The sequence below is a fragment of the Periophthalmus magnuspinnatus genome, chromosome 9 (assembly GCF_009829125.3).
Source record: "Periophthalmus magnuspinnatus isolate fPerMag1 chromosome 9, fPerMag1.2.pri, whole genome shotgun sequence".
Lineage (NCBI taxonomy): Eukaryota > Metazoa > Chordata > Actinopteri > Gobiiformes > Gobiidae > Periophthalmus > Periophthalmus magnuspinnatus.
Genome location: NC_047134.1, coordinates 23,702,225 through 23,722,417, shown reverse-complemented (window position 1 = coordinate 23,722,417; position 20,193 = coordinate 23,702,225). Strand labels below are relative to the sequence as shown.

Sequence of the window (20,193 nt, the reverse complement as noted above, 5' to 3'; positions counted from 1 at the left end):
ATCCTCAAACCGTCAAAGGACAAAGGTTAAACAATATCTTCTTAAAAAGTTTGAATGTTAGATATATTAAAGGTGCACTAATTAACTTTTCTGGTGCTTGTCTCCGTGGAGATGTTGTTGTTTTTTTTATTGTAGAAAACAAACTGGAGGCTCAAACAGTCAAAGGAAAAACATCAATCAATGTTTTCTTAAAGTATTTCAATGTTATTATGATGATGATAAATTAAAGTTGCACTGTGTAACTTTTCTGGTGCTTGTCTCCATGGAGATGCATTTTTATTGTAGAACACAAACTGGAGGCTCAAACCTTCAAAAGACAAAAGGTGAAATAATATCTTCTAAAAGTATTTCAGAGTAAGATATATCAAGAAGTACACTAACTTTTTTGGTGCTTGTCTCCATGGAGATGTTTGTTATTGCTCAAAAAACACCTTGAAAAATATGCATTCTCACTGTGATTGGGGTCATCTCTCCATAGATCTGACCTGTCACTTGGCCTGGTTTCTTGCTTTCCTCCATGCATATAGATATTTTTCAATGTCACATTGTGAACATTCCAAGCAAAAGCAATAAAATCTCTGTGGTGGATGAGCTGACACCAGAAAAGCAACATAGTACAGCTTTAAGATAAATGTTTACAAAAAAGGGATAAAATATGGATTGTTGATTTATTTATTTATTATTGATTCAGTTTTAAGTTCAGTGCATTTAAAAGGCCCATATTACACCATCACCACAAACCTCATCATAAACAGATAACACTCTGTTCCACCTTGTGATGTCACGTGGTGATACAGGAAGTTCTTCACTGTGTTTTTAAACTCCATACACATTCCCTAGAATTATTTGGATAATTTCAACCCTGCACTTGCCCATTTCTACTGAAATAAAGGTCAAATGTAGCTGTTAACCTGAAAGCTACCACTTCATGGCATCACAAGGTGGAACAGAGAGTTTTGAGATATGGAGATGCAGACAGACTAATAATGCAGGATTACTCAAACATGTGTGAATGAACCAAAACACAACTCCAGGTGTGTTTTTGAGGAGCTAACAGCATTATAACATGTCTTAAATCTCACAAGAATAGATTTTGTGTAATATGGGACCTTTAAAGGGTGTTAAAACTTTAATATGAACTGCTAATACAAGAACGTAGTCATATAAATATCAATCTTTGCTAACCACTAAGTGCCAAACGTGTCATTTTAATGAGATCTTTTGGCTCTAGATATCATTACGCATTGCTTGCCAGTTGCTAATAGCTATATAAAAGGCTAATATTTAAAAAGCTCTGAGCCTTGTCTTGTACCTGTTGGCTTGAAACACAGGCCCTGCAGGCAACACAAACTTGCCCGAGCATTCAAATTATTACATGAGTCACTCGAAGGAAAGATTTTACACTTCAAGTTTCATTCATTCACTCAAGAGTCCAAACCTTGAAAGCATAAAGATATCTCACTTTAATGTTGAGAAACAGAGCCAGCATAATCTAAAGTGAAACTACAGATTATGAGGCTCAGTGGTTTGAACGGAGAGGAACAGGCAGCTGGTTGAATCAAAACAGAGAGGCCAGTCACTGCAGCACTAGTACAGCAGATATGTATTTACAGAAAACATCAAATTTAAAAAATCTAGATATTTTTAATCTGATAATCTATATGGAAATTATGAGTGTTGTGATTCATAGTAAAGTCAGAGTTTGTGTTTTAATGTTTTAGGCAAAGCAAGGCAAGTTTTTTCTGTACAGCACAGATGGTAAACAAAGTAATTGAAAGTGCTTTACAGAATAAGAAAGACAGCATGAAGCATTTGGGCACCACAGTTTTCTAACATGGAAATCAGCATACTTGTTTCTTTTATTAAGTCATTTTAGATTAATATTTCAATATGTGCAAATTATAACATAATGATCCATGGGTGTCTAGATTATAACTATAGAGCACACACATGCACAATAGGGCTGATTTAATACAATTTACAATTTTAAAATTCATCCAAAAGAAGAAGCTTCCAAACACACTGGTCAGATACTGTATGATCTTTACCACTTCATATTTAGATACTTAATAAGTGAAGAGGAAATTAATCTTCACTTTGGTCTGTAAACATCTGTATTCTCTGCATTCTGAGGGCAGGAAACAGTCACTCCCCCAATGGCGCGCTTATCTCAGGTGACATCAAGGCTAAACAATTCAGGTCACAGGTTTCTGAGAACAGAGGAAGTGTCCTGGACCGCAGCCTAAGGACTTCCACATGTCTCCTCCACTTCTGTCATGAGGCTGCTTCCAATGAAATACTCAAGAGTCACCCTGTAACTCTGATGTGAGCAATGCTTCAGTTATGCCACCCCTGATACCTGTGCTGCCTTGAGGGGGCACTAGCCCATTGGGCCAATGCATCCCCAGAGCTCCACCAAAGATTTCTGTCCCATTTTTATGGGACATTCAATCTTGACTAAAAATGTTGAAATGGCAACCACATAGTGTTCTAAATGACACTACAAAAACAAAAAACAAAAACTTCTGTCAGTTAGCATAATCATTAATCATATTAAAATTATTCATGAATAACACAAAAATACACTTGATATACAGTTATTCCACAGACCAAAGGGGTTTAGGCTGTTTAACACTTATTTTGCCTAACCCTCTCAACATACAGAACACAAGATGGTAGAAAATCTATTTGCAGACAAAACCAACACTCATTTCGCATGAATGTAGGAAAGTAGACCTCTTTATATACATATGTAATATGCATACATATAGGTTTACATCTAGGTATATGCAAATACACACAAATATACATACACAGACATTTTATATAGTTCATAATTATTTTTAATTTGTATTTATTTTAATCTGTATTTGTATGTAACTATTTATAAATAGTTCTGCACATTTACCTATAATATATGGATTTTTTTTTTTTTATGTGTAAATTGGTTTGGAGTCTTTTAATGTTTGTTCCAGTAGCATAAGATCAGCAGACCAGATGATTTTGGATGTTCCAATGTCCCAGCTAAAAACTCAAGGGGACTGAGCTTTTGATGTAGCTGCTCCCAGACAGGAACAGTCTTCTTCTGGGTATTAGAACAGCTCAATCTTTAAATATTTTTAAATATTTGTTGAAAACTCATTTGTTTGCACTGCCTTTTACCACAAGCTGAGCATTTCTGCATGTTTTGTTTTATCAGATTGCACTTTATATTGTAAAGCACTTTGGGCAGCGGTGGTTGTTTTTAAATGTGCTTTATAAATAAATTTGACCTGACTTTGACTTGCCTTGGTCCAGGCTGTCCCATAAATAAACACCTCTAATGGAGACACCTGGACTTTTTAGGCTGGTTCTCACATTAGCTTTCTGAAAGATCCCTGTTCCTCTCAGACTGTACCTACTTGCACTGGATTGGAACATCTCTTGGATACACTGAGGGACCGTATTATTATGTGCCTTAAACATCACAATTGCAATATTGAAATCAACCAGATCGTGTCATTTTAATGTGTTTCATTTTATAAAAAGATCATTTGTTGGGGCACGCATTAGGTTTTAGAAATTACTACAGGGGCCAGCTACATTTAAACTTAAAGGCTCTAATCAACATGTTGTGTGCATCCCCCCACTGAAGAACTTAGCCCCCCCCCATAGCTCCTCCAACCAAAAATGTCTGGTGCTGCCTTTGGCTAGTGTCAGAAATATTTCTATAATATAATATAATTATTGGTACTATCTCGGTGTCATTCATCCCTCAGTGAGTGTCTTAGGGGTCGGGTGTACAGACTGGGCAGAGGTTAAAGGTGCGAGTCTGAAAGACTAGGTTCTCCTTAGAGCATATAATAAAATACCACATAATACTTTGAAAATGACCATTAACGAAGAAGTGACTACCACTTCATGTCTATAGTGACTTCCTATAGACACCACAAAGACACAGAGGGAGCCAGAGAGATGTTTCCTATAGACTCCATAATGGCACAGATTAACACAGAGAGAGCCAGAGCCAGACGCTACTTATAGAGTTCATAGAGAGGGACACAGAGGGAGCCAGAGCCATAGAGACACTTCCTATAGACCCCATAAAGACACAGAGGGAGCCAGAGCCATAGAGAAGCTTCCTATAGACTCTATAAAGACACAGAGGGACCACAAAGGGAGCTAAAGAGATGCTTCCTATAGACTCCATACAGACACAGCTGGGACACGGGGACCAGATCTTGCAGAGCCCATGCCTGAAGGTCCTGTGGTCACAGTGCATTTTTGTAATTTTTATGTTCAGAGTAACGGCCACCTTTAAATAAGTCATCTGGAAATGTGTTGAAAGCATCACCGTTTTGGCAACAGAGAAACTCCACCCAAACAACAGAGACTGAAAAGACCAGAGCAGGAAAAAGTGTTCCAGAGTTCACTATTATAATCACTCACTTCTCATAAAACCTTCGTAAAACTGGGGAGAGGTCTATTGTGTAGTAATGAAAAAGGAGAGAGAGAGGAGCGAGAGGCATTATGTTATATTGTAAGCGTGCACTTGCAAAAATCAAGCCAATATAAGGTCAGGGGAAATTCACGTGGGTGTCATAGACTGTACATATATACGTGGACATAGCTAACCTGCTAACCGAAGAAGATAGGTCAAAAGCTTGTCATTTCGGTCTTAAAATGTTCGTATTAATCCGCTCCACATGATCCTGGTGTTTTTGTTTCGCTATTGTCTCCATACATCAAGATATGACCATTAATAACAGACAACTCAGGCGCTTTCCCTGAGGATGCTCCCACTAGCGTTAGCAACAGGTTTAACTGACAGCGTTGCTAGGCACCTGCTCCCTGCTAAACCAGTGTTGCAGGAAGGGACATTACCTTCAACAGCCTCACTCTGGATTGGCTCTTTGGTTGACATGATACTCGCAGTTGGAATTTTAAATATGGAACTCGGCTCCAAATTGGCCCCTATAACCGCTAGCCTCGATGAATTCATTTGACTGGAGCTGAATGCTATGGGTGACGTCACACTCACTTAATCCATTTCTTTATAGAGTCTATGGAGGGTGCTCAGAGATTTGTGTGGGTGCTCTGGCCTCCCCATGGGATCGGTGCCTATGATTACAACAAATCTAACCACAATTGCGATGCTTGCTAGAAAAAATGCAATTCTATATTTTTTCCAAATCGTTCAGTTCTAGTTTGCAGCCAGAAAATACAACTGTACAAGCAGTTATGACAAACTCCATCTGCTATGTATAAAGCAGATCAAAACAGTGTCTTAATATTATGCATAAGAGATATTTTAGCAAAACTGGTCTATAGTCTATGTTTATTTTTGACTCTGGGTCACGAGTCTGCAATAAAGATATCCATCTATATCTTTAGGTGGTACTGGTAGACCTTTTAAAATAGTTCAGCCTTTCACACCAGTATCACCCTTTTGTGGCTTCCTCTCAATGGTGAGTACAGAGTGGTACGAAGAACACACAGTACATGTGAGAGGTTGTGTGAATGGCATTTTTAGGGTGTGAACACAGGAGTTATTTCTTGTGTTAAATGCGTGAATGCTTGTCCACAGCCCTCCTTCCTTTTAAGGTCATTCTCACGGGCCCTGAGTTTAGCCAAAATTCCACTTACACAGACACACATGCACACAGAATACTGGGGAAAATGGCACTTCTAAGTAAAGCTATCAGACTTCACACAAATACAAGCTCTTTATCCTGAGATACCTGCAGCACACACTCTGCTCCATTTAAAAAGCACCATGAAAATGTAAACACACAAATCTGAATTGTTTCATTCTGTCAGTATGTGGCCAATTCCACAACACTGTATGTGTGCTACAAAGACGCTGGATTTTTGTCAGCCCCAACTCTGGTTAATCCACTTGACAATCCCACCAATTGAAACTAATTAGGAATAGACATGGTCTACTCTACATTAACACAAAGATAGCAGTATAACATTACTACTGTATAATACATACTGTTTTATATTTATGTGTGATAAACTTTCAGACTTACACACATAATGTATTACTACCTAATCAACTTCAATGCAACTTGATCTATGAAGTGAAGTGGGGGATGAAGTGAATTTCAAAGTAAAATGCTTCATTTATAAATGAGCTCACATGTTATGCTCCCACACAGAGTCTATGACGACCGTAACCATGGCTTTGAGCTCGGCCTGATGACAGGTTTGGGCTGTGGAGACTGAAGGTCATGTGACCACAGCTGCTCACATCTGGACCAAACCCAGAGGTTTAGTGAGAAGAAGCACAGGCTCAAACACAGCTCTGTGTTAAAACAGTACTAAACATCCTTAAGGGTGCGTTTGAGCACAGGGCCACAGTCTCAACCATAGAGGTAACAAAACAGGAAACTGTAGGAGGTATATTCACTTTAGAGAGAAGCAAAATGTAATGCAGCCACATCTTTTTAAACCACGGAGAGGCAAAATATGATTAACGAGACAAAACCACAGCACAAACTTAAGTTAATCGGAGATCTGTTATCTCTTCTCTCCTAAAACAAGGTTAACGGTCAAACACATCAGTGGCATGCACCATTCAAAATGTGCCACACTCCTTTAGAAGTTAACGCAAATCAAAGTGGCACAAACAGGCACAGACTGGTGCCAGTGCAGAGGGGAACCCCCGGAGACTGAAACCGCTGGAAACAGGAAATGACTTTGTGCCAATGTGTACTGTTATGAGATACATGTGTTTATGACACAGCAACAACAAAACAAAACATTTTTTAATATTTAATTGCCCTAAACTCAATGATCCACAGGATCAGCAGTGACTAGAAACACTCCACAGGTTCAAACACACTCTTGTGCCAGCCCTTACCTTTGGAGGATCATAGAGCTCAAGCTGGTACCTCTCCCCTACGCCTCTGCCTCTTTGCGTGTCCCTGACCCTCCTGACCAGCAGGCGGCAGCGTTGCCATTGAGGCTGAGAGTCTGAGATGGTGTCGTCCACCTGCAGGTAGCGGAGCAGGTCCTCTTTACAACAGCTGCCCAGCTCTGCCCCCCTGCGCCGCATGCTGCCAGGGCGGAGCCACCGGAAACGATCCAGGAAGTGAGAGGTCACCCCTGGCGTGGGGCGAGAGGAGGAGGGCAGCAGCAACGTGTCAGAGCCTGCAGAAGAAGAGGACGACACTGGTTCGGCCCTGTCCACATGGTGGCGCTGTGCAGCTGGAGGGCTCTTCTGGAGCAGACGAGAAACAGTCTTTCGGATCTGACTGACGGAGAAATGTGTGATATCAGCATGAGCCGGGGTCAAGTCGGACGAGAGCCGCGGCGATACCTGAGGCCGCTCCGAGCCTGGAAGGTCTTCGTTACTACGGCTACAAACAACACGTGTGAACACGACAGGGTTCCCTGCTGAACATCGAAGGGGCACTTCCTGCTCAGGGCTTACCGCCACCAGCTCTGCTTTTTGGGACACAACAGTAAAGAGAGTAGCTCCAGGCCTGTTGGGGGCAGCCTGGCGGTAGTCCTGGACCTCAGATGGGGGGACATTGAGGGCATGGGGGCAGGAGCTGGGGTTGGTCTGAGCATCCTTCTCCACCTCACAGCAGAAATACTGCTGGAACAGGTCGGTGAATTGTTTGGAGAAGTTCTCCGGGGACAACGCATCATGGCGCTCCTGGGCAAAGCTGCGGTAGTGTCCCGCGAGCTGGCGCGCCGTAGCAATGGCATGGAGCTCACAGAACTCCCTCCAGCCTCCTCCTGCGGTGCTGCTGCGGTGGCCTGGATGAACAGTGTTACCATTCATTGCAGTAACCACAACTGCTGAGGAGCACTGCAACAACAAGAAACAACAGAAAGCAAGGCTTAAGTGCAACTGAGCCATGACAATAGAGATGCATGTTCTTAGGTTAAACAGTTAAACCAGATTAAACCAGATTACACAGTCCTGCAGAAATCATGTGGGATTAAGGCTCTCACACAGACAGCACACAGGAGTGAACTATAGAAGAGGTCCCTCTAGAAATGAATGAAGCAGAGACTGAATGAGCTGCAGTTTGAGGAAGTGCTCTGAGACAGTTTCTCAATAACTGCAGCCTCCCTGTGTCGCCATGTGACGCGACTGCGGCCTTCTGCTTTTCAATACACCACCAACCCATCCACAGCAATATAAAGGACCAATCATAATATAAACAAGTGCATGATGGGAAATATCAAAGCCAAACATTAAAGGTCCTGTACAAGATTTTTCTCATGTATTTGAGAAAAAAATTGTCTTGACATATTGAGCAGGTCTGGAGGGCAAAATAATTTGGAAATGTGTGTTGGCATGCTAGTTGTTGTTAGTTTTACCACGCTGTAAAACTCTTGTATTTAAGAGTTGAGAAAAGCGCTAATAAACTCATCATAGTTAGGCCTGTCACTATAATCACTATATCAACTTCTCATTCAGTATATGAAGCTGGAACTATATTTTTGAGGGTCAGTATGTATTGTGTGTATGTTTTGGTTGAATTCATTACTTCTATGACTCATTAGAGATGCAAATAACTTAACTTTCATTCTGCTGTTTATTCATTGTAGCTCAAGATTTTTAACAATATTATAGATTTAGAATAGTTTTTGTGGTGTAAATCTGCTCTTGGGTTATTGTGTCAGTGGCAAATTAGTTTCAGTATTATCGTCTATACTTCAGCTCAGAATACATAAGGTAAGTGAGGAATAACTTTCCATCGCAAACTGTTTAAAATGAACTAGTTTGGTCGATCACATTTTAAAATAGTATAAATCTAGTAAAGACTTAGCTGTAAAGTAATAGAATCGTGATTATACTGATAATTTATAATATTTATAACTGAGGGTCAATATCTATTTAAAGTGGGGAACTGTTTTCTGCACTTTCATAAGATTTGCACTGTAGATGGTTGAATAAATAACATATTGAAAATTGCCAATATATAAACCATTTTGAACTACACTGTGTACAAATTGTGTTCTACAAATAAACTTGCTTTGCCTATTTGTATGTATATACAGTAACTAGAGATCGAGCGATATGTGTTTTTTATGGCTGATACACTCTGACGATGTTTTTTATAGTATTATATATATATATACATATATATATATATATATATATATATATATATATATATATATATACACACACTGTCCCAAAGTGTTATCAACTAGTGGCCGCTCCAGGTACTGCAGCTCGGGCCCAGAATGAAATCTCCCATAGAGCACAGAGAGCATTTTTTGGGAATATAAAGTACCCATGTTCTGACGTGTCATCTAGATCACTGTTAAATGCAATTCAATATATTAAGAACACAGAATATCTGGTTCATGGTGAATAGTAAAAAAAATAAATAAAATTGATTAATAAAAAATACATTTCACATTATAATGTATACAGACATGAACGCTGTTGTCTTGTTGTTGTCACTTATAACAAAGTACAGAATTATAACAGTACAGTTAAACATGGAGCCTATTCATAACATTAAAATTATAATTACTCATATCCAGAACATTTTTAAACCGTGAGCAACTTTGCAATTAGCGATGATATCACAATAATTGTTCATTATTTTGGCCAAATTTCAATATCGTCCCTTGCCTAGAGTGGGGACGAATGCGCCACAAGCATTATCTATAGAAGTCACGGAGACTACTTCCTGTTAGTAACAATATGCCAATTCAAAGTACAGGGGAGTATTTTTTTTTTTCAGTTTTTCACATACCAGCGTCTTGAGTGAGAGAGGACCATTCTGCACAGAGGCTCAGTGCAGATGGTATGGGGGCAGGCAGATCAGAGTAAACCACAAGTACTTGCGGGTTCCTTGTTGTGGTCAGGCAAACTTTACTTCACTGCTTTTACTTCAAAAAACCTTCATTAAAATATGTTACGAATGCACAGATATAATTAACAGTCATTAAGGCCCAAAGATGTGAACCTCAATGGAAGGCGTGAAAAACTTGGCACCTCGAAATATTGCGTCACTAAAAGTTTCAGGATGTCAGAACAACCCGTTCCCTTCCTGTAGATTTGGAGCATGCTCAGTGTGCACCGTGAGCCCACCGCCCCCCCCACCCGGCCCCCCTAGACTGTGTTTCTATCAGTCAGGCCCCAGCCATGACTCAGCACACACACAGAGCACACTATAAAGACACACTTCCTCTCTCTATCTCTCCAGAGGCTTGGTCCACACAGTTCCCAGGCTCCTCTCGCTTTTCAAGTCTGCTGTGGCTGGGACGAAAGATCTCCAGATGTGATTGTGGAAATGGTGTTGACGTTATTTTTGCTTCAACTCAGGGTCTAAACAGGGTCACCCGCAGACAAAAAGGATAAAATGCAACAGTGGTAAAGTTAAGTTTTATGCTAACTCTGATAGCAAGTGTTACTTCTTTTTAAGGGAGACGCAATTGAAAGAGTTTAACTAGAGGTTAGCAAAATGAATTATAGAAATGTACTTATGGCTGCTTATACTAGGGCTGGCATATGTTTTACCTCATACTGATCAAGCTATATTTCTTCATTTTCAAAAGCAAAATAACTTGATTGATTTCACTTACACTTATGAGTGCCATTTAACTTAAAAAAAAGCCAAATTTCTTCCTCCAAAGTTAGAACTCTGCTCTACACTGCCTGTATTTACTGACAGAGGATTATAGTATTTTATATAGCTATGGTCTTGGCAAAATGAATGATAATTTAAATAAACTTAAAATGCACAACAAGATACAGGTTCTGTTTTTATTCAAGGTTGAGTTTGTACTTCAGTAAGTTCATATGTAGAAACTGGAGAAACTGGTTAGTGCTACTGGAATCATCCATGGGTTTCAGAATTATGAAGGAAAATAGGGCAGTTTCCATAGCAATTAAAAACAAAAGCTACCTTTGAATGGCAAAATACCTCAAAATGCTGCTTAAAAAAAGGAATCAGAAAGCTGTTTTGTTCTTGTTACTCATAACTGAACTGCTCGCATGTCGTCTTGGCTTTGCGCGCTGCTCCTCAAGCACACACTGGGGGGCTTATGCTTTTGTTCAATGCTCTAGTGTGCCAGGTGTCTAGTCAGCGTTTTTTTTTTTGCACAAAAGCCAAACTCCTCTAAGAAACTCGACCAAGAAGAATGCATATAACTTAAATGTTTTGCATGAGCACATTTTGCAATCACTAGAGCTGTGTAAGCCTGCAGAACCCTACCTTGTCTCATATCTTTTCCTGGGTGAAGTCTAGTAATTGTAATCAAGTAAGAGAGGAAACAGGATGTGTGAGGGACACGTGAGATCTTGTCGGCTAGAAAAACCTCATGACTTGAATCAGTTGTGATCTTGACCACAGCACATGGGCCTGGAGAGGGAGGGGGCACTGGGTTTGGGTTATATCTTGCTTTTGACCCAAGTGCCCTACTTTGGGGTGGGCAACATGCTAAAAAAAATGAAAAAACTTCTTGATTTTCTTGAAGCCAGATCAGTTTAGATTTTATCCAGATTCACATGAACGCAGTATCTTGGTCATGCTGATTTTGAAAGTTTATTTATTAAATAATCGTAGTTGTATTTGGTTAAATGCGATCATTATCTGGACTCTACAGCAAATACGAAAAGATATTTCATAACAAAAACTAAAAAATATTACATGTAAATTTAAAATAAACTTGAGAAAGCATTTTTTTTTTAATATTCAAACCGGTCAACATGAAAAATTCTTTTTACTGTATCTATGTATTCTAACATTTCCTTTGATTTTTAGGGTTTTTTGAATTTTTAACATCTCAGAATTCATCTACAGAAATCTTTATGAATGTGCACTGCCCTTTTATATTTGAGCATAGAGCTGCATTCACGAGAACATTAGCGAATCCTGCTAATTTTTGGGGGTCATTATTAATTGTGTGTACTGGAAATTTTTGGATACGTTTTTAGCTTTAAGATTTAAGCCACAAAAGGTTGACTAAATCATTTCTATGACTCTTTATAGATGCAAACTAAGTGCAAAGTGTACTAAAATTAACAATATTGTAGCTTTAGAGCAGATTTTGTGTTTAAATCTGCTCTTGGGTTCTTGTGTCAGTGGCATAAATGAATTTCAATATTATCGTTTATCATCTATATTTACTTATATCGAACTTTAATTTGTGCAATCATGACAGCCCTAATGGACAGCACTAGTCCAGAGCGTCACAACAAAAGGCCTGGACATACACAGGGTTTTCAAGCAGTTATCAGTGCAGTGGAAGGAGGCCCTATTTATATCTCTGAGGCGGTATCAGCGCTCACACAACACCACATGGAACAGCGTGTGTCAGATCTGATGATAGCCAAATTTAAGGGAAAATTCTGCAGGTCAAACATTACACAAAGCTGAGATCCAGGGCCATACATTAACTTAAATCTACTATAAAAATATGGAAAACAGAACTAGTTCATTCTAAACCGTTTGCAGTGGGGTGTAGTTATTCCTCATTGACCTTATGTGGTCAGACCATCCTAATTATTCATCGCAATGAATTTTTTTCTCAAGAGTTGCTTTGATAATATATATGGACTAGGCCAAAACAAAAAAGCTCAACTACATAGAAAGAAATTGGGTCCAGCCACTTAAATACCAGCATTTGTGGACTAAAATGTGTTGTAAGCTCTCAAAACTCTTTAGTATCTCTGATCTGACCAAGCATCTGATCGAATCTGAACAAGATCCATAAGCATTCAGAGAAGTACTAGTTTACTATTTCTCTTTTTAATTCAACTCAATGTTATTTCTATAGCACATTTAAAACAACTTCAGCTGCCCAAATGTGCTTCACATAAAAAGTTTACAAAAAACATATATACAACTAAAACGATACACAGGCAAAGAAGAATAAAACAGATTTATAAAGAATTAAAAGGAATAAAAATAAGACCCCCATGGAGACACAGGGAGGGCAAATAGGTGGAGGGCATCTGACATACAGGTGCAGTGCACCAGCCAGACTTAAGTCCTGTGTGTGCTATGCCCACTGTGGAGCACGCATAAACCCCAGGACAATATTAGAAAGAAAAAAACAACATTCTCAAAAGCTCCAACTTTGTTCTATTTAGTTAGTAATTTCATCAGTATCAGCTGTTTGAATGAGTGTGTAGTTTCAATATTAGATTCATACTATCTGTGGGTTTGGATTCTCACTTGTAACTGTGATTCAAGGCTACTGTGTAAACCGAGCTCACCACCACAGACTGTATAAAGAAGTGGACTAAGTGAGTGTGTCTTCACTCGTAGCGATCCAGTCAAATGAAGCTCATAGCAGTTATAGGGGCCAATTTGGGGCAGAGCTTCATATGTGGAATGCCGACTGCGAGTATCATAGCAACCAAAGAGCCAATCCGGAGCGAGACTATTGCTGCTGGTTTAGCAGGGAGCGGGCACTTAACAATGCTGTCTATCAAAACGGTTGCTAATGCTAGTGGAAGCGACCTTGGGGAAAGAAGGCCATTGAGTTATTAATGTCTATATCTTGATTTACAGACACAAATAAAAACCCTAAGATCATGTAGAGCAGGTCACTACAAACATTTTAAGACCAAAATGACAAGCCTGACAGCAGCAGTTACAGAGAGAGGGGCCACAGTTTTGTAATGTAAAGTGAATTGGAGCGATTATATATATATATACACACACACACACACACCCACACACACACACACACATACACATATATATCCCCCCATAGGGACTAAACAGTCTTTGAAGTTATAATGTCCCATATCCCACTCTATGGAGGCAAGTTTATTAAATTAAATATTAACACATCTTTCAAAGCAGAGTGGACCATTTTGTTGTTTCCACATGGAAGCTTGTTGCCAAGAGACCAAACTAACCAAAAAAACTAACACTGAAAAAATTGGTTTTGCCTCATATGCTGGTGACCTGTTTATAGCCCTGTCTGCATCAGCAAAAAATCACACGGATCCAACCTAAGGCTCGAGTCTCAGTTAATCTGCAAAGTATCAAGGCTCCGGTAAAGACTTCAAACGCTCCAAAGGCCTTATGGGAAAAAAGAAATACTGGAAAAATAAACCAATTACAGAAAACGGAGCAACATGTGGCAGAAGTCGGGATGAAAAACAGACTCAGATTTGAATTTTCAGAGTCTGAATCACTGAATGAAGCAGACCCATTTGTAAAGCACAGGAGGGAGAGAGTGGTCAGGGAAAGATACAGAGGCATTATTGTGATATTAGACAAAACTGTAAACAAAGATGTAACAGGCTTAAAGGTGCATTATGCAACTTTTTTGGTTGAGGGTCCACCTGATTGGCTCTGTGTAGAACAGCTCTCAGCAGCCTCCCTGTTCAAAAAAAACTCATATAGAGATACTGTCGGTTTCTGTTCTGTTGTATGAAGAACAGGCGCAGAGGCTCAGGAATTGTTCTGTAGATCTTAATTGCACAGTCGGGTCAAAGGCAGCGTACAGCAAAATTCAAAGCAGAATCAAATGCAGAGTCTAACAAATTGGGAGGATTTAAAACAATGTGGGTGTCACTCACCCTGTATTAAAGAAGCTATTGTGAAGAAGTGAGAAATGTGACCTTTGCCAAAATGTAATGTTATGTCTGAGTTTTCTGTGATTACAAGAAATTGCACTGTTATATGGGAAACAGAACATCTTGTAAGCAATTTGTATATTGTTCACAATTCAACAGGAAGTAGTGATACTGAGTCACGCTAAAATGAAAAAATATTTAAATATGAGGCAGTGGACAGGGACCTGCGGGTGGATGTGACTAACAATACGTTAAACACTAGACATAAAATGAATACTTCACCAGAGAATACTTGTTAGAAAGAGACATGTTTGTCTCAATGTTAATGCTATTGTATAATAAATATCTAAATAACGCACAAACTGCTTTTAAATGTAGAACTCTTCAATCAGGTAGTCTTTGATTAATTCAATGTTTAATAGGGTATTGATCTTATATTTTACACTTGGTTATTTAGTTATTTTACACAAGTTAGCATTAGCTTTGAGACACAGTGATCTAGCGACTATGCTGTTGTGCCCAGAGCCTATTGTCTCATAAATGTAATGTCTTTGCCTGGGATGTTCCACCGTGTGACATAATTATGATAATGTCTCAAGTCTGTGCAAAGGCAACAGTAAGAATCCATTTATCAAGATAAGTGCCATACTGTGGAATATTCCATATCTCCATGGAGACAAGCAGATGGCGGGCATTCCATCAGGAAAACTGAACAGTGACCAGCACTAGGTTAAATCGTCAATAAGAAGGTTATATTTTGTGCCATTATGTGACGGTAGAGGTCTTCGTCAAGTATTGCACAAAATATGTATTGCAAAATTTAACAAAAAGTATATCAGTATCAAGTGGACTCTGTGAGTGTGCTAGCACTTATAGGGGCGAATTTGGAGCTAAGTTCCATATTTGTAATTGTGATCGCGAGTATCACAGCAAAGACCCAATCTGTTGAACACCTATTCCCACTCACACCGCTGGTTTGGCACGGGGATGGGGCTTAGCAATGCTGTCAATCAAACCTGTTGCTAATGTTAGTGGGAACAACCTCGGGGAAAGAAGGCAGCTGATTTGTCTTTTATTAAGAATCATATCTTAAGTTATGGGCACAATAGCAAAAAATACCAGGGGTGACAGTCAATGGAACCGGAAGTGCGCCGACGCTCACTTTCTATTTGGAACACGATGGCTAGCAGGTTAGCTATGTCTATGCCCATGACACAGACACGGCAGAACAACAAGAATATTTCATATTATACTTCATATTCTAATTTTGCATAGCTTCAAACACAATTTTAAAATTATTTAGACATATATAGTGCCACCTATAGAATGGCTCATGTAAACGTTAACAGCACGACGGGAGAGAGACCAGAGCGATGATGACAAGTCAGACATAAAATGAAAAATGCCAAGAAAGAAGTAGATTACAGAGGGGGCCCATTTTGTGGTGGAGGGCAGCCCAGGTACCACGCGTCGCCATGGTAACGGGGTTAAAGGGTCTCGCCATCGACAGGAAACCCAGCCCTCTGCCTCACAATAGAGCGTTACATCATAGTCCAGTGAGGAGCAGTACGATTTTCAACAAGAGTGATTTAAAATTCACCGTGTGACCCAAAAGGTGCGTCAACACATAACATATTAATGAGATAGCTTTGTGTGCTAGTGCCACATGTCCTCATCATCTCCCCTCGTCCTGTATCATGAGTGTCTTTGATGGCTTCACACAGAGTTGAACTTGGGGCAGTTACAGAACAGAGACCAGAGCCTTGAAGCTACAGACTGATTGATGGGCAGCATGCAAGCAGGGGATTACACGAGGAAGACTCGAGCTGAGAGCGAAGCACGGACCCGGGTCTATGATAATGAGAGCAGCTGAAAGCGAGATGCGTACTTCTTACATAATTCAAGACGTATTGTGAAGAGGAAGCAGTGGTGAAACGTGAGAACCTTAGCCTCACTCTGATTGGCTTTGGAGAGCATCAGCTGACCCCCGAGAGTAGAACAGAGAAGTTTGCGCCCACAGCACAGCTCAGCCGAAGGAACTGTGCTAAATAAGCTGTAAAAGTGTTAGGGTTGTGGTGTGCAAATATGAGTATTTTAATGGGTGATAAAACAATAAAAATATAATAACAGGGATCTGAGCCTGGTTTTATATCTGGCAAAATGGCAAAAAACTTTTACACTTCACACTTTTATATATAGCGCTTTTCCACCGTCAAGACACTTAAAGTGCTTTACATCAAGAAACCATTCATATGACAGTGTAAACAGACACTGGGGGCAATGTGGGTTAAGTGTCTTGCCCAAGGGCACGATGACAGTATTCATCTGTGAGAGGTGGAATCGCACCGCCAACCTGTGGGTCCGCAGATCTAATCGCTCTACCAATGATGTTTACGTCAAGAGACGTACCAACTTAGTCTTTTATCTGAAACATTTCACTTCAAATGACTTAGTTATCAGCTATTTGTAAGCCGTCCCAATGCATTTGATACATTTTGAAATATCTTTGTGTTGTGTTTAAGCTGTAGAGATGGAAGATATTTAGATTTTTTTTTTAATAATATTGCAGTGGCTGTTTTGGGGATATGCAAAGTTAGAATATCACAAAGACTTTGTGATATTCTAACTTTGCAAACAGCCACTGCAATATTATTTTAAAACAATCTAAATATCTTCCATCTCTACAGCTAAAAGACAACACAAAGATATTTCAAAATGTATCAAATGCATTGGGACGGCTTTAAACTGTAAACAAACTGAAGCCATTTTGTTCTCCCTGCATTTTGCTTTCTCTTGTTTTCTCATGAACACTGAATAAAAGGGCTTATTGCTGCAAAAGGCCCATTTAATGATGATGTTTGGCAGTCTGTGTTCTGTTCATGTGACCCGGGCTGTTCCTCTGTTTGGGGGTTTGTTTGGGTCACAGTAGTTCCTATCTCGGCCCTGCATTCCCACAACAATGCGTGCTTCACCACTGCACAATGCTGCTATTCTTAAAACACACAGAAATACAGCACTGTCCCTTTTGGCTCATTTCCTGTTGTATGGGAACAGCCAGGGCTTAGTATGTAAAAGTCACATCGAGCGGGCGGCCATGTTGACAGAAATCTGTTTATAATACGTTAAAATAGTGACATTTTAGTGATATTCTGAGTTTGATCTTTTGGTTTGAATAAAGGTCCTACATTATGCAAACTTGAGTCTTGTGAGCTTTAAGTCATGTTATAAGGTTGTTGTCTCATCAAAAACATACCTGCACTTGTGTTTTGTTTCATTCACATGTTTGAGTAAACTTTTTTATTTTATTAGTCTGTCTACATCTCCAAAGCTCAAAATGCTCTGTTCTACCTTGTAATGTCATGTAGTGGTAGTTAACATCTCATTTAACCTTTAGTTCAGTAGAGATTGGCAATTACAGAACTGAAATTATCCCAGTTATTCTAATGAGGATGTATGGAGTTTAAAAACAATACAGATACTTCCTGTATAACCACATGACATCACAACATGGAACAGAGTGTTTGAGAGAAGTACTCAGCTTAAATATGCAGGGTTTGTGTGTTAAACATGTGTGAATGAAACAAAACACAACTCCAGGTCTGTTTGTGATGAGGAAACAACATTAGAACATAGATCAGAAAATAGAGTAATATTGGCTTTTGAAAGTGTATGGCTTTTTTAAACAATAAAAATCATAAATATGCTAAAATGTGATTGGTAAATTGTCACATTTTTATATAGTGACTTTCCACCTTCAAAGCGTTTTACATCAAGAAACCACTCACCCATTCACACACACATTCAACAGTGTACTGGGGGTGAGGTGGGGTAAGTATTTCCATCATTCACTTTCTCACACGTCATCACCACTTTTTTAGTCTGTGACCATCTTCAGAAGACCAAACTTGTGAAGTGACAGCCACATTAAAAAAGCACTAAGAGTATAGACCATAGACTGTATAGATCAAAGCTGAACCTGCTGACTGCTGTGTTCTAAATAGAAAGTGAGCATGGGCTACGTTTCCAGCTCTATCGGCTCCAATTCACTTTACATTGGCCCCTTCTCTCTGTAACTCCCGCTAAACCAGAGGTGCATGGGCGAAGGGGCGTAACTTTCAACAACCTCACTCCCTTGACTGGAGACAAACGCTATGGGGGACATCACCCTCACGGAGTCCACTTATTTATACAGTCTATGGTACAGACTGAATTGATTGAAATGTTTGAACTGAAAACATATCTAGCTTTTGAAAAGGTTAATATTTCTTCAGGTAATATTTCTTATGTGTTCACATCTCTAACTTAAAATCTCTAATCTCTAACATCTCTATTAAAATACAAATGTGTAGAAGCATCTCCTTATGGCCTCGCTAGAAGATAACACTGTGATGTGAAGTTTAATATATCGCTAACGTAAATATAGACGATTAACAATAATATTGAAACTAATTTATTCCACTGACACAAAAACCCAAGAGCAGATTTAAACCACAAAACTATTCTAAATCTACAATATTGTTAAAAATCATGAACTGCAATAAATAAACAGCACAATGAGTCATTAGTTTGCATCTGTAACGGGTCACAGAAGTTATTAATTTAACCTTTTACAGCTTAGATCTTTTCATAAAGCCAAAAAATAACCAAAATGACGCAGTAGTGCAAAGAAAAAGTACATGTGAGAAATACTGACCCCAAAAGCACAATCACCCCTCCTGTTCCTGTTATTTCTAAATTAACTTTTTCTGACGCTATTTCACACGTATTAGAGACTAGAGCTGCAAGAATCATCACAATCAAATCGCTGAACACAGTAAGCAAACCGCAAATCTGTTTGAGTACCACAATTTCCTACACAAACAACAAAATCTCCTGTTTTATTCAACATAAAAACGGCTAATCTTGTAGTTTAGATGTGTACAAACATGTTCTGAAATGTCCGTGTGTCTCCATGGGGTCTTATTCTACATAAAAGCGGCTCACCCTGTGATTCTTTACATCTTCTTTAGCTATTTTTCTCAAATCCTTCAGTCCTATTGGAAACACAATCCAGATATTCAAGGTTGGCGACTTGAATCTCGCTCTCGACATAAAAATCATTGGTGTCTGTGTACACTGGTGCATAAATGTGTGAATGGGCGACTGGTTCCTTGTTGTAAAGTGCTTTGAGTGTCTTTTGATGACTTGGCAAATTTTTAGTCTTATTTTTGAGATATTTGTTATATTTTATCCACATTGAGCCACATCTTAAAACTGTTTATTCTAAAAGTTTAAATCACCCAACGTGTGAAGACCTTGGTTTGACTTCCTCAAACACGACTCACTCCTGTGTCTGTTATTACGGCCACACAGATCTGAACATGTCGAGGAAACGCTAAAGTACAGGGCTCTGGAGGTGTAATGAGAGGAAAGGAAGAGAGGAGAAGAGGAGAAGAAGGGAGGAGAGGGGAGGGGAGAGAGGAGGGGGGGCGGTAAAATACAAAGCTCTGGAGACGTAATGAGAGGAACAGGGGAGGCTAGGAGAAGAGAGGAGGAGAGAGAAGGAGAGGAGATGAGAGGAGGGACGCAAAAATACAGGAATTTGGAGACGTAATGAGGGGAGAGGAGGAGAGGGGAGGAGGAGAAGAGGAGCAAGGAGGAGAGAGGAGAGGGGACGCTAAAATACAGGAATTTGGAGACGTAATGAGGGG

At 39.5% G+C, this 20,193-nt stretch overlaps 1 protein-coding gene across 2 annotated transcripts in view; it reads right to left on the bottom strand.

Moving 5' to 3' along the window:
• sh2b3 (SH2B adaptor protein 3) overlaps positions 1–20,193 on the bottom strand; it is a 60,450-nt gene that overhangs the window by 29,023 nt on the left and 11,234 nt on the right. For both annotated transcript variants that reach the window (XR_008648809.1, XM_033972980.2), the window contains exon 2: positions 6,848–7,804. Coding sequence is in view for 1 of the 2 variants with exons in the window: in XM_033972980.2 (XP_033828871.1) it covers positions 6,848–7,777 (930 nt within the window). In the remaining variant the exon portion in view is untranslated. The remainder of the gene's footprint in view (positions 1–6,847; positions 7,805–20,193) is intronic.